The sequence below is a fragment of the Aspergillus brasiliensis genome, assembly GCF_001889945.1.
Source record: "Aspergillus brasiliensis CBS 101740 unplaced genomic scaffold ASPBRscaffold_4, whole genome shotgun sequence".
In the NCBI taxonomy this organism is placed as follows: domain Eukaryota; kingdom Fungi; phylum Ascomycota; class Eurotiomycetes; order Eurotiales; family Aspergillaceae; genus Aspergillus; species Aspergillus brasiliensis.
Window position 1 is genome coordinate 1618549 of NW_027137445.1, and position 12783 is coordinate 1631331.

The following is a 12783-nucleotide window of genomic DNA, read 5'->3' on the forward strand; positions in this document are numbered from 1 at the left end:
GGCAAGTGACAGTGACGACAACTATTAGGCCCATATAGACTCTATATCCTTTCAAGAGAAACCGAACCATGATTGAATCATGGTCCTATGCACTCAATTCAGCCATGCGCCTCTGCAACTCTGGTATCATGCGAAGTTGGAGGTCCAGCTCCTCCTTCTCACTGTAACAACCACAGCGTTAGCTCAGTTTTTGTGACCAAAATAGCGCCGGGGACCAAAATAGCGCCGGGTGAAAAAACTTACTCTTCCAATTTGAGTCTCCTTTCCCAGTCCAGACCAGTAAAGATGTAGCTTCCCTGGCCATCAAACTGCAGAATCTTCTTATGGTATTTCCAAAGACTTCGTCGATGGGACACAGTCATCAGCGTAGTACCTAGCTTCTTGGCTGTTTCATACATGACCCGTTCAATCTCCAGAGTCACAGAGGATGTGCACTCGTCCAAAATGGCGAATTTTGGCCGATGATAGAATAGCCTGGCCATGGCTATCCGTTGTTGCAGACCGCCGGATAGGACATCGCGCCATTCCTCCTCTGCATCCCAGCCTCCAGGGCGATCAACAACGGAAGCGATCTCCACTACTGAGAGGATTTCGTATAGATCATCGTCGGTAACGCCCTTGGCGCGCATTTCGCGGACACCGTCAGGGTAGATCACTTGTTGGCGGAGCGTACCTCGCGAGAGATATGGGCGTTGAGGAATGTAGAAGATGTCGTCAAATCGGGGTTTCTTAACTTTGCCTCCGTAAACAGGCCATAGGCCGCCGAGAATGCGAAAGAGAGAGGACTTTCCGCATCCGTTAGGCCCGACAATCAGAAGGTGGTCGCCTGGGTGCACGGTGAAGGATAGTTTGCGGACCAGAACATCACCGTTTGGTGATACAATAGGCACGTCGGTGAATTCGATTGAATCACTTTCCTCAACGACTCCGCGGCCGGATAGAATGGCTGTGTTTTCTTCGGTGGAAGCGGAAGACACTAGCTTTTTCTCGAAACGGCCGGCCAAGAGGTCGTCCATAACCTCTAGCAACGAGGAGACGCGGGCTGTGTGACCGGCTAGCTCGGAGATTTCTTTGTAGGAGAACATTAGGCGCCCAAAGGCGTCTGAGGAAGAAAGCAGCATTCTCCGATTTGTCACGAAGCCTGTTTAATGCATGTCAGTCGTCGTGCTGATGTATAGGGTAATAGCCCGGGTTCAGATGCTTACTTTCGGTACGGTCGCCCATGGTTTGAGTGACTTGGCCGGGGATACGGAAGAAGACAGGGATACTGCAGAGGATCAATCCCAAGGCGCCCCAGAAGTACTTGATCACGAAATCCTCCATGAATCCGTGATATAAGCGTCTGCGAAGAATGCGGTTCACATGCTTGATCAAAGTGAAGTAGCCCTTGTCCAAGGTATCCTTTTCTGCTTCGTGGCCGTGGTAGAGAGCCACCTCTTCGCTGTAGTCTATCAGACGCGAGTGCAGGAACCGAAACTCGCCTTCCAGGCGGGCTTCGTCGGCCACGTATTTGCCGAATGGCGGCGTCAAGGCTCGCATGACATTGGCGGACAATTGCACCAAGAGGCTCATGATGAACAGGCCCTCTCCGCCCACACTCTTGGAAAGAGAGTAGTTGTAGATGGCCATGTCCAGAATCGGCTTGGCCAAGTTGGAGTACAGCTCTGCCAAGCTGTCGGAGAACCTTGAGACATCTACTGTGATAAGCTGGTCGGGGTTCTTGACCCGATCGTCCAGAGCGGATATCGCATAGAACGTCATGTTAGATAGATATTTGTCGTGGATATAGTCTGTCAGGCGTTTGCGATAAGAGAGGGCGAGTTTGCATTGGTGATACGATAGCTACCGCAACGCAGAAGTGAATTAGTTCCTGGACCTTTGTTTTCTTTTGGTGCTATAGAACCACTTACCATGGAGTTCGTAAACGTTGCAGGAACTGCCACGATCATCCACCACACCAGCCCCAGCAAGAAATCCTTGCCCCTCCCTCTCACCAAATTGCTAACCAGCCGGCCGTCCAGCTCAGCTACATACAGACTCAGCAGTGTCCGCAGCACCAAGAAGACACTGTGCCCAAACAGGAGCCGTAGCTCCTTGCTCCGCCAACCGGGTATCACGATCTTCAGCAGACGCAGCAGATTGCGAAAGAACTCCCGGTTGACTTCGACCTTTTTGCGCGGACGGTCACCACCTTCGCCAAGACTACGGGTTCCAGGGCGCCGGCGCAGTTCCTCCTGGTGCTGAGAGGCGGCCTTTTGCTCGGAGATAGCATTATGAACGCGTTTCACGAGAGCGGCGAAGAGAGCCAGATACACAGTACGGGATATTTGTTTACGATGACGGAGGTAGGTGGCAGCCAGGCGGGAGAAGAGGTGTCGGATGGACCGCTCGGGCGGAAATAACTTGGATTGCGCAGCCATAGTTGCGACGATGACGGGACGGAGGAAGTGGAGGCGCGTGCATGCAGGGAGAGAGAACCCGGAAGTGTAGTTAGCCAAAGTCGATGACGGCTAACATGACCGGTGAGGATGGATGAAAAGAAGGGGAGCTGAAGAGAGGATAGATGAAGAGAGAGAGAGAGAGAGTGAGTGAGAGGATGGGGGAAGAGCGAGGGGATGACGATGGATGGGTGTTTGAGTCTTGACATGTGAACATGCCTGGGGCGCTCCTTCCCTCCCCGGATTCTCGGGCCCTGCCGAGGATGTCCGCCTTTTTATCTAAGCGGGGACTCTGTTTACCCACAAAGTAACCAACCATCACTGAATGAGTCTATAGAGTAACTAGTAGTCATTCAGTACCAAGTAACTAACTAGTTCACCATCGCTTATCACTCATCCCCAATATCACATAGTAACCCACATCGTCTCCCCTCTTGTAGTACTGACTTACTACGAACTGCTCCAGATTCGCCCATGTACCTCCGGCCCCAACGCCTTCGCTCACCCCTGGCCTCGATATCATCCATCCCTCCCAAAAAGGAAAAAACCATTCGTAAAAGCGAAAGGAGATTGCCACCGCAGATACACATCGCGTGAGCGAAGTAGATTAAAATACAGATAATATTGTCACGCTTGTCGGTGACCTATATACAGACAGACAAGGGTCATCCTCTGCCGGCAGAGATCCCAGTCATCCGTCAATACCGAAATAGTAGTCCCAACGCCAGCTACCAGCAGGTATTATCGAAGACCATCAGTCGGCTAAGTTGAAACCAGTCAATCGGATTCCAGCTCCTCAAACAGAAGCCTGCTGATCTGGTTCGGTATCGTTGCTTCCATTGCTCGTGCGGGGAATGGTAGACGATGTCCTTTTACCACTGTTGAATTGCGCAGCGATCTGACTTTGCCGGAATCTCTCGAAAGTTTCCGCATCGTTCTTACGAGCGGCCCATAACTCCTCCACTGTGGTACCCAGATCTCCCAGGGCTTTGTCCGCATCCACACTCTCGAAGGGGGTGTGGGTTTGTTCCTCCTGCAGACGATCAAGTTTATCGCGCAAGGCGGCCATATGGGACTCATCAAACGAGAATGCCGACATATCATCGTCAGCTTGATCGAACGAAGGCTGGAGAAAATCGCGCCGGATGTTTTGCCCCAGACGATGAACATGGCCTTCCTCGGAGGTCATTGCGCGGGAATGAAGCGACGTGATCGAGCTCGACCGCGACAGTCGGACGGCATATTGCTCCTCCTCCTCGTCGACCACGGCTTCGGCATCAGCACAGGTACCATTCAATTGGTTGCTGTCAGACACGGGCCCGTTCCATCCGTCGTCGTTAGAACCCTGTGAGCTGGTATCCTGAATCGCATACGATGGGATGGACTGGGGTATAATGCGTGTCTCAGGATACTCGTCTTCGAATCGCTGGATCATGCGCTGTAAGGTGAAGTCAAGGAACTGAAGACGCCCTGCAGTGGAAAAGTTGGTTAGCATCACTGCCTAAGAAGCGTAAGTAGTCAAAGAGAAAGAACATACGGTAATTGATGTCATTGCCGGCTTTATCTTCGCGCACAAGAGCCGACTGGATTCGCGTCCGAATATTTCGTGCCGACTCCAACAAATTCTTGGACATATCACGGGGCCGCTTGGCGGCATAGGACCTGGACTTCCTATGCCTGGGTGTAGTTGTGCCACTCGGGGGTCCGGACTGGTCCCCTGGCATATGGCGATCCACGTTACCGAGGCAAACGCCGAGAGCTTTGACCACGCCGGTTCCTCCAATAACATAGTCCTCATCGGGTGCAGGCTCATCGTCCTCTTCCACCTCGTCTCCAGTACCGTGGCCGACAATATGCTGCAAGATCTCTGGAACGTGAACAGCTGATCTCACTGCGGGATCTGTTGGATCAGAAAATCCTGCGGCAATGGCACCTTGCTCAAGGTTCTTGAGAGAATAAGCGACTATTTGGGAAGCCAGAGCCTTCACAACCTCGTTGTTTTCGGCACTTGGAACTTCGATTTCCACGGCGATGATCGTTCTGGACACCCGCACCGCCGCCATCAACGATGCGTAAACAGCGCAGGCCTCTTCTTGACTGGCGGGATCCGTTGCAGATGCCAGCGCGGTGATGGCTGGGTTCTCAAGGATATTCAGGTGGCATAAACTGGGGCACTCGGGAAGAACCTCGGCCAGAGCAATAGTTTGGTCAGGAGACAAGTTGACGTCGGCTAGATGAATGCGCTTCAGAGCAGGCATCTTGGGAAGAAATCGCCTGAAAGTTGCTAGCGCATCGGGCTGCAGGGTGAAAAGACCTGGATTGTGGGAGAAATCGACAAAGCGAAGATCCGGCAATCTTGTCAGTCCCTGGAACAAGGGGTAGACGGTAGAAGGCGTGAGGGAACAGTCGGCCAAGCTTAGAGCATACAGCGGATGATCATCCGTGAAAGAAGATATGATCAAGTCCAACTGGTCTTGGATAGGATTTCCACCCAGATCTAGCCCTTCGCATTTCCCTGCTTTGAGGTATCCAACAATGTGCTCCAGGCCTTCCCTGCTCAGCTCGTTGTTGGCGAATCCAAGCCTCCTCAGGCCAAGGGTTGTGGCTGCATCACAGATTTTCTTCACATCTTCGGTCGTAGGTCGGCATTCGCTCAGCAGCAATTCTTCGAGGTGGTCCCCACCAAAGCGTTGTGCGAGCGAATCTGCGAAGAGGGTCGCTACATTGGTGACATTCTGGGTTTGCGAGGCTCCTTTGTTGGAGCAATTCACAGTAATGGGAGTCTTGGGAAGAGGAATGCCTGACAAGTCGATCGCCTTCAGAGATTTTGAGAGGTGGACGAATAAGCAAATATGACGCCATCCTTCTGATCCGATTTTGGGGTTATCTTTCAGCGACACCTTCTCAATGACACTGAACCGCTGTTCTTTCCCGGAAGCCTCCACCTCTGGCTTCTTTCCTCGTCTTCGCCGCTGCATCATCTGTTCCACAGTTCTAGTGGAAAGTAGCCCAGCGAGAATTGACCGTACCGAGTCGTCAGTCAAGCCACATCTTTCAAGGATGAGCTTCCGAACGGGTACAACAGCCAGCCAATCGCAAAACGTAGCGATGTCTTCGGCCGTCATAGGGAAGTCGCTCAGGTCAAGTACAGCCACAGTTCCTGGAGACTCAGCTAACGTGGAAGAAGGTGATGAGATCTCGTCAACAATACGCTTGAGCACGGGCGTCTCGCGCAGTTGACAACAGCGTCTGTATATCCGCACAGGATCTGTCGTCGGATGACTCTGTGTCTTGGTACGGCTCGCGTTGGACGCAGGTGTTCGGCAGCCATACTCTTGGCCGTCAGCTGTCAGTTGCATGGGTATAGAACCATTTGCTTCTGCCTGTCTGCGCTTTTTCTCCCTCCGTTCACGTCTTTCTTCCTCTGACCTCTTCTTCTTTTCCTGCTTTCGCGTTGGCTCTTTGGTCTCGCCATTGGGATTCGCTTCAGCTGGAGGTGCGTCTGGTGACCCAGAATTCTTTCCGTCCGCCCCACTCGCTGGGATACTCTTATCCTTGGAAGAAACTACAGCCTGGGGATTCTTCAACGCTGCAGCTTCATCCTTCTCTTTCGACTTGATATGCGATCGTTTCGACTTCTGATTGTTGACCTCCTGGACAGGGCGTCGCCTACTACTCGCCGGTGGGCTGTCTTCATCAGATTCCCTATGGGATATCCCAGCGATCTCCACATCAACACAGAAAGCGACACGGCGCAGTTTGGCAGGGTTCAAATCCGGGATCTTGCACCTATCTCGATCCTGGTCTATATTCATCACGCGACGTTGGCAGATCGTTCCATTAGAGGCAGCTTTGCCAGTGCCACCAGATGCGGATGAGGAGAGTTTCCGGAAAGCATTCTGTAAGAACGAAGGACCTTTCGGAGACGTCGAAGCAAAAGGGCTATTCTCATTCGTCCTCTCCTCTTCCTTGTCTTTTGGAGAATACGCCGCACCAAAAGGATTATGCATGTCCATCTTCGAAACAGGAGAGCTTGCCTTGGGGTGTTGTTGTGCCTTGATATTCGACTGCGACGGCGGGGTAGAGCCAGAGGAAAACTTGGAACTCAAGCTCGATATCCAAGAGTTTCTCCTTCCCGTAACAGGCCTCGGCGCGGTTTTCGGAGTAGCTGGCGATGTGCTAGTAGGCTTCCCCTCCACTGACTTGTCTTCATTTTTAACCTCCTTGGTGGCCTTCACACCGTCTTCTTGGGATGCTCCATTAGGTACGGCAGGAGTAACGGGTAATGGTGTTGAAGGTTTAAGATCGGTGGTGTTTGTGTTGTCGAGACTTCGTTGTTGGACACTTGGGACGTCGGAATCCGCAACAGACTTATCGCTAACCACTGATGATGCCGACTTACAGCGGGATAGATGGTCTTGCAGCCGAGTTAGGAGAGGGTCTGCAGTATAGGCATGATAGCAATTGAGCGACATCTGGCTTACCTTTTTGCGAGTGATGCAGCCAGCTGACATCCACAGTCTCCACCCCTTCCATCTTGAGTCCGTATGCGATTTGATCACAATATGCTAGGTAAACAGGTGTGAGAGGAGACAACGTCAGTTCGCTGATAAACAGCAAAGCGGCAGTCCTCAGGCGAAAGCTGAGCCCGGTTGGCGCGATAGTGGATACAGATCAGATCGTATTTCGGAGGCTATATCGCTGCACGAGTAGTCCAGAATCAAGTGACCGGACAAATCGACTATGCCTCGCAACGAGTAAAAAAAAAGAATTCAAAAGAAAATCACAGTTTCAGCCAGCGGGATGATTAGGAACGGTGACGGTGGGTACATTCCATCATGGTACGGCGGCGAAGTACAGCGGACATGGTGACACGGCGGAGAGAGGGGGACAAGAACGTAAGACGGGCGACGTCAAGGGGGTTGAGAAGACACTCAGAAGGGGAAGGGAATGCAATGAAACACGGGGTTATCAAGGAGGAAGAGAGAGCTATCTTTTTCGAAAGGGTCTAGAAGGGAGAAAAAGGGAGCGAAGAAGAAAAAGGGTTGCGGGCAAACCAAACCAGTTGAGTTGAACTGAGGCGATCGGGATGAGGAGGGAAAGTGGCTCAACTGGGACTAGTGGGCATAGCATGATTCCCGCCAGTGGGGAGTTTGGCGATTACATACTCGAGTCCGTTGCGGAGAAATTACTAGTAGACGGTACCGTTATAGATAGATACAAGACGGTACTTGTGACCATTCTTACACACTCTTCCGGTCCACGGAGTAGTACTTTGGCTCCCCCTGTCGACGGTGTTACTCCCGCCGCGATCAGAGCTCCCTTAGCACTGCGCACATTACTTATCTTACAGAAGTTCATGGTTTGTAAATTAGAATTTGTTCACTGACGATAGCCTCACCCGATGCCTGCATCAAACGATATTCCTTTTTCTTCCTCTTCCCACCCCCCCAAAAATGGACTGATGGGGGTCTTCTTGCCACTCTCTCCCACACCTTCTTCCGCATATTCCGCCTGATCTTTTGCCGAGGAGCATTGAAGGGAAACACTCACACGACACCCTGCCAAGCCCACCCACAACCGGTGCTGAAATTACAAGTGCGTACGCGAACCCGCAAATCATCGATTTCCAGATAATCCTAAACCTGGGCGGGCTAGTACCGTTCGTTTGGAGCTGATGGTCGCATTCAGCGCGCCCGACACTACCAAAGTATGGGTACCATGTATGGAGTAGATGCTGGAATATCTTCTGCTAGTGTGCGTTGTTCATCTCGCCATTTCCCTTTCTCCTAGGTCACTGCAAATTGTATGTGTGTGTGTGTATGTACGTGATAGGTTCTAGACACTGGTTACTCCTGTCTACAGAGTAGCACCTGACCCGATCGACTGCGATCCCCACAGCTGCTTAGATTTGATGTTTGGTTGAATAATATGCTTTCGTTATGAGTTCATGTCAATCCAGCAGCAAGAACTGATCGAATGATAAGCCCATGCGATCTTACTTTTCTCCAGCACCCCTAGCTATGCACGGTATTCACTTCAAAAGTCCCGCTCTTCAATTTCCCCTTTTGGGTGGACTCCCATAGAAACATCTTCTGATCATTAGTTACTTACTGCCTTCTCACCGGCCACCACAAGATAGTAGTAAAATAATCCGAGTCACCTAATAGAAGTAACCCGAAGTCCAAATAGTCGAGTTGAGTTCAAGATGGCAAATTAACCCCAAGTTGCGGAGGACTGGATAACAAAGTATAGTTACCCATGTTCCCATAGTACGTGGTGCCTTGATCCATTGAACTTAACGCGATCCACTTTATGGAACCCAAGAGGAGAACATGTTGATCATACACTCTAACTAGCAAAGTGCACCTTTTCTTTTTGCCATCCTTACTTAAGGTAGCCAAGCCAAGTTAGTACTGAACGCCCTTTGGTGGCATTACTAGCTACGACGTATGCGGCGTGAGAGAGAAAAAAAGATTGAAAATGTCATACGGCGTTACACAGATCAGCCTGAAGCATGGATGATCTTTGCGCACAATATGCTTAAGTAGAAGGCCGGATGACATCATCTGCCAGGTGGGTTTGTCTCTTTCGCTTAAATTAAATGAATGACATGTCATTCACTCATTCAACTCACTGTCAGATTAGCCTGGTCTGAATGTCTACCTACCCACTTAGACTGGACTTGGTAGTACTACTACACAGTATCGTCCGATCTACTCGGGTTGAATTGCTGTTGTTGTTGTTGTTGTTGTTGTTGTTGTTGTGGTCGTTGTTGTTGTCGTCCACCACCAACCAACAAGTGCCTAACTACTACCTACCTAACTACTAGTTCCTAATGAATATGGGTGGCATATCTTCGTGCGAAGATTCCGAAGCATCCGCATTCGTTCTAATTAAATATCAAATCGTCATGGACTACTGTCGAGGCAAAAATTAGTTCGATGCAGACAGAATTTTTTCACTGGCCCCATCAGACAACAAATGGGACAGGTTACATTCTCCGAGGAGGAATGCAAAACTACTCACGTATCCCAGCCAGCCTCATCATCTCGAAGCAATTGGCCGGACAGAGCAACATGCTCCGAAGTGACGGGCACACGAATGGCAGTTAGGGCTTCAGGGCTAGACCGAAAGAAGACTAGTGCGCTATGCATGTTACCAAGAGCGGGAAGATGCTCCTTGAGGGGTTACACAAACGCTTGCTGGAACTACCGAAATTTGCTTGTTCCCCCACATAACTATCCGAGCGGTCTTCGAACAATCCATCGATGAATGCGAACCCACTCAGAGTGAGAACTGTAAGACAGTTGGAACACTGACAGAACGTATGGTCCACTGTAATACTCATCTAGTCTACTTCGTACGTTGTTTGGAACTCTACAATTCGTCTACACTGCCATTTACCGGAGCACTCCTTAGATGGTGAATTAATATCCCATTATGTGCGTCCTTTGATTGCTCCGAACGCAAAAAAACAAACTCAACCCTGCCATATAAACTCCGGTCATGAAGACTTCATCAAGACTACTGGATATCACAAGAAAAAAAAAGTAGTAGTGGGCAAGAAGAACCTTAATTCCCCTATATTTCAAAGAGAATTATCAAACTTTTTTGACTATCGCACTCAAAGTTTCATTTTTGGGGGGTAAAACCATTAAGCACGATCGGCCTTAGAAGTCCGACATTTAAGCAGCAAGCTCACGGATCTTCTGCTCAACGCGAGCCTTGCGCTCCTCGCGGGTGAGGCGCTGCTTGCGGAACTTCTTGCTCTCGGCCTTCCACTCCTCCTTGGACTTCTTCTCACCAGCATCCTCGTCCTTCTTGAAGGGGTCCTCACGGATGGCCTTGTGGGCCTCGGTGTAGAGCTCCTCAATGTCACCAGCCTCAACACCAGCCTCCTGGTACTTGTGGAACTGGCTGCGGAAACGCTCCTCATCGTCGTCGGCAAGACCCTCCATGTACTCAGCGACGTGGCCACCGAAGATGTAGTTGCGGAGAGTCTCAGCGTCGAGCTCCTCGGACTCGATGTCGAAACCGGGGAAGCGGCTCTCGGAGTGGGGGACGAAGATACCACCGTCGGAGGCACCCTTCATGGCACCGAAGACACGGGCACCAGTGGAGGTACGGGCAAGACCGACATCAAGGAAAGCCTTGAAGGGGCGGCGGGTGCCGTCGTCGGTCTCAGCAGCCTCGGTGAGGGTGTACTCACCATCGGCCTCCTCGACACCGGGGAACTGCTCATCCAGGCCGAGCTTCTTGAGGGTACGGCGGGCAAGGAGGAGACCGGTGGCGTAGGCGGCAGCCCAGTTGGTCAGACCGTTGGTGATGCCATAGCGCTTGAGCTCGTGGGAGTAGGCGCTAGCGAAGACCTTGTCACCGGAGATCTCAGAGTAGACGATCTGGGTGATGATGTCGCGGTTGGTGAAGCGGACAACCAGGCGGTACTTGGGGGCGTTGTACTTGTTCTTGGCCTGGGTGATCAAGCGCTTACGGGCATAGTAGTCGGTCTTACCCTCACGGCGACGACGGTACTTGGTCTGGTAGCGGCTGTAATGAGAAAATTTGTTAGTTTTTTTTTTTTTTTTTTTGCCAAATTTTGCAAGGTGAGGGGTCCTGTGAGTTTCTTACCTGTAGTAAGCGCTGTTCTTGACGAGCTTGTGGAAAGGCTACAAGACACAGTAGAGTCAGCAATTTGCGCTTCAGAGAAAGACCGTCCGAAGCATCTTGCAAAGACCCATTTCCAATCCCACAGTGCGGTCGCCCATGTGGGATGACCCGAAATTGTCTTTCAGGCGAGGGGAGAATTTGCGACGAAGTCGGTTCCCAGTCACTCGAGAATTACAGCAGAACTCACCATCTTGACTGTTGCCGCTGGTTGATGACGGGGTTGTCGACGTTGGCTGCAAAAGAAGAGGTGGGAAATTTCGTGGGATGTTCTTTTGTGGAAGGCTTCGCTTAGCGTGGCTGCATCCCGGCTCCAGACTGCGGTTGGCCACGAGCGGCTGAAGGACCGGAGTATGTACCACCACCACTACCACCACCACCATCAACTAAGTATAAATGAGTAGACCAACAACAATTCGGTCTTGTCTGTCAGCATCATATATTTAGAGAAATATCACATCTATAAACTTGTAGGTTGACGTACTGCCATCTATCTTGATTTACAGCCGGGGTTTTTCTGGACTTTCTAACAATTGAAGACCCGTCATCTTCTCCAGCTCCTTGACAGCATCCTGGGTTCGCCCCAAATTAACCTTGAGGGTTCGCATGCCAGCTTTCTTTGCGCCCTTGAGGTTCTCCCCAATGTCATCGAGAAACACAATGTCAGACGGGCGTATTCCACCTAACCCCTTCTTCCTCGCTATGTTTTCCATCTCTTGCAGCGCAACCTGATATATTTTCCCATCCGGTTTCCTGAGACCCGTATGCGCGGATGAGATGAAGAAGTCAAATTGCGATTTCTTGTCATCAATGTCTGTGTTGTAGGGATGTCCATCGGGGAAGATAACCGTATTAGACAGAGCGCCCATGATGAACTGCCCCGACTGCTTCAATTTCTTCAGAGCAGGAAACATGTACGGATCCGGTGTCCTAGACACCCTCATCATCTCCCAGAAGAGGAACTCCGCGTCAAGGGCGGGTAGTGGAGGAATTGATGTCGACGCAGTATCCTGGCGCTGTTTCTGGAGTCTCTCGTGGAAAGTCTTCCACAGGTCAGGGTTTCGTAGATCTTTATTGAACTCCGCAAAGAAATCGGCATCCATCTTAATCTCCCCGCGTTCAAGTCTGTGCCAGCTGCCGTTCGGAGAGGTACGAGAGATGCTGAAGTTCACCCATCCTGGTGGAATACTATGGGCCAATTCATAGTCCAGGATAGCCTGAAAAGGAGAAACAACCTGCAACTATATATCAATAAACTGTTATTTCTGGGTTGGTTGATCGCGCAGCCTTACACACACTCCTCCGATATCGAACAGCAGGCCTATAGGCCGTTGGTTGTCAGCCATAGTAGCAATGCCCTTGTCGATAAGATTTAAGGAAGCAGTGATGGTAGATGTAGCAGCGCAAAAGAGATCTAGAAGAGATCTAGATGCAAGACGAAGATGTCGCTTGATGTTTGCCCTTTGGCGGAGTAGTAGTAGACCTGGGGTCCCAAGTTACCGAGGTTAGATACGACAGATCGGTTGTTGCTTATGGTTTACAATCAAGGTCCGAGGCAATGAAACCCCGAAAGAATTCCAGACCCTGAAGGCCAAATCTGCACTGCAGAAGCCCTACAATATTAGCGACTTGAAACGTACAGATCATCAAGAAGCAAGGAGATTGTTGACTCAATTTC

The 12783-nt window shown here is 50.8% G+C and overlaps 4 protein-coding genes across 4 annotated transcripts; all 4 read right to left on the minus strand.

Annotated features, from left to right (window-relative positions):
• Positions 1-85: 85 nt before the first annotated feature.
• ASPBRDRAFT_53777 (ATP-binding cassette long-chain fatty acid transporter PXA2) lies at positions 86-2420 on the minus strand (the record flags this gene model as incomplete). The annotated part of the gene is made up of 4 exons (XM_067627118.1): positions 86-161; positions 244-1141; positions 1206-1842; positions 1911-2420. The coding sequence occupies 4 exons, from the start codon at positions 2418-2420 to the stop codon at positions 86-88; spliced, it is 2121 nt and encodes a 706-aa protein (XP_067480875.1).
• A 711-nt stretch (positions 2421-3131) lies between these two features.
• Positions 3132-7239, minus strand: ASPBRDRAFT_510066 (putative cell wall biogenesis protein Mhp1). The gene is made up of 2 exons (XM_067626656.1): positions 3976-7239; positions 3132-3908 (listed from the first exon to the last, which is right to left on the minus strand). The coding sequence occupies exons 1-2, from the start codon at positions 6950-6952 to the stop codon at positions 3235-3237; spliced, it is 3651 nt and encodes a 1216-aa protein (XP_067480876.1). The 5' UTR covers positions 6953-7239; the 3' UTR covers positions 3132-3234.
• Positions 7240-9831: 2592 nt separating this feature from the next.
• ASPBRDRAFT_205847 (60S ribosomal protein uL18) lies at positions 9832-11206 on the minus strand (the record flags this gene model as incomplete). Its single annotated transcript, XM_067621757.1, has 3 exons — positions 9832-10988; positions 11070-11107; positions 11192-11206. The coding sequence occupies 3 exons, from the start codon at positions 11204-11206 to the stop codon at positions 10127-10129; spliced, it is 915 nt and encodes a 304-aa protein (XP_067480877.1). The 3' UTR covers positions 9832-10126.
• A 316-nt stretch (positions 11207-11522) lies between these two features.
• ASPBRDRAFT_73961 (HAD family hydrolase) lies at positions 11523-12775 on the minus strand. The gene is made up of 2 exons (XM_067629235.1): positions 12398-12775; positions 11523-12340 (listed from the first exon to the last, which is right to left on the minus strand). The coding sequence occupies exons 1-2, from the start codon at positions 12449-12451 to the stop codon at positions 11606-11608; spliced, it is 789 nt and encodes a 262-aa protein (XP_067480878.1). The 5' UTR covers positions 12452-12775; the 3' UTR covers positions 11523-11605.
• Positions 12776-12783: the final 8 nt, after the last annotated feature.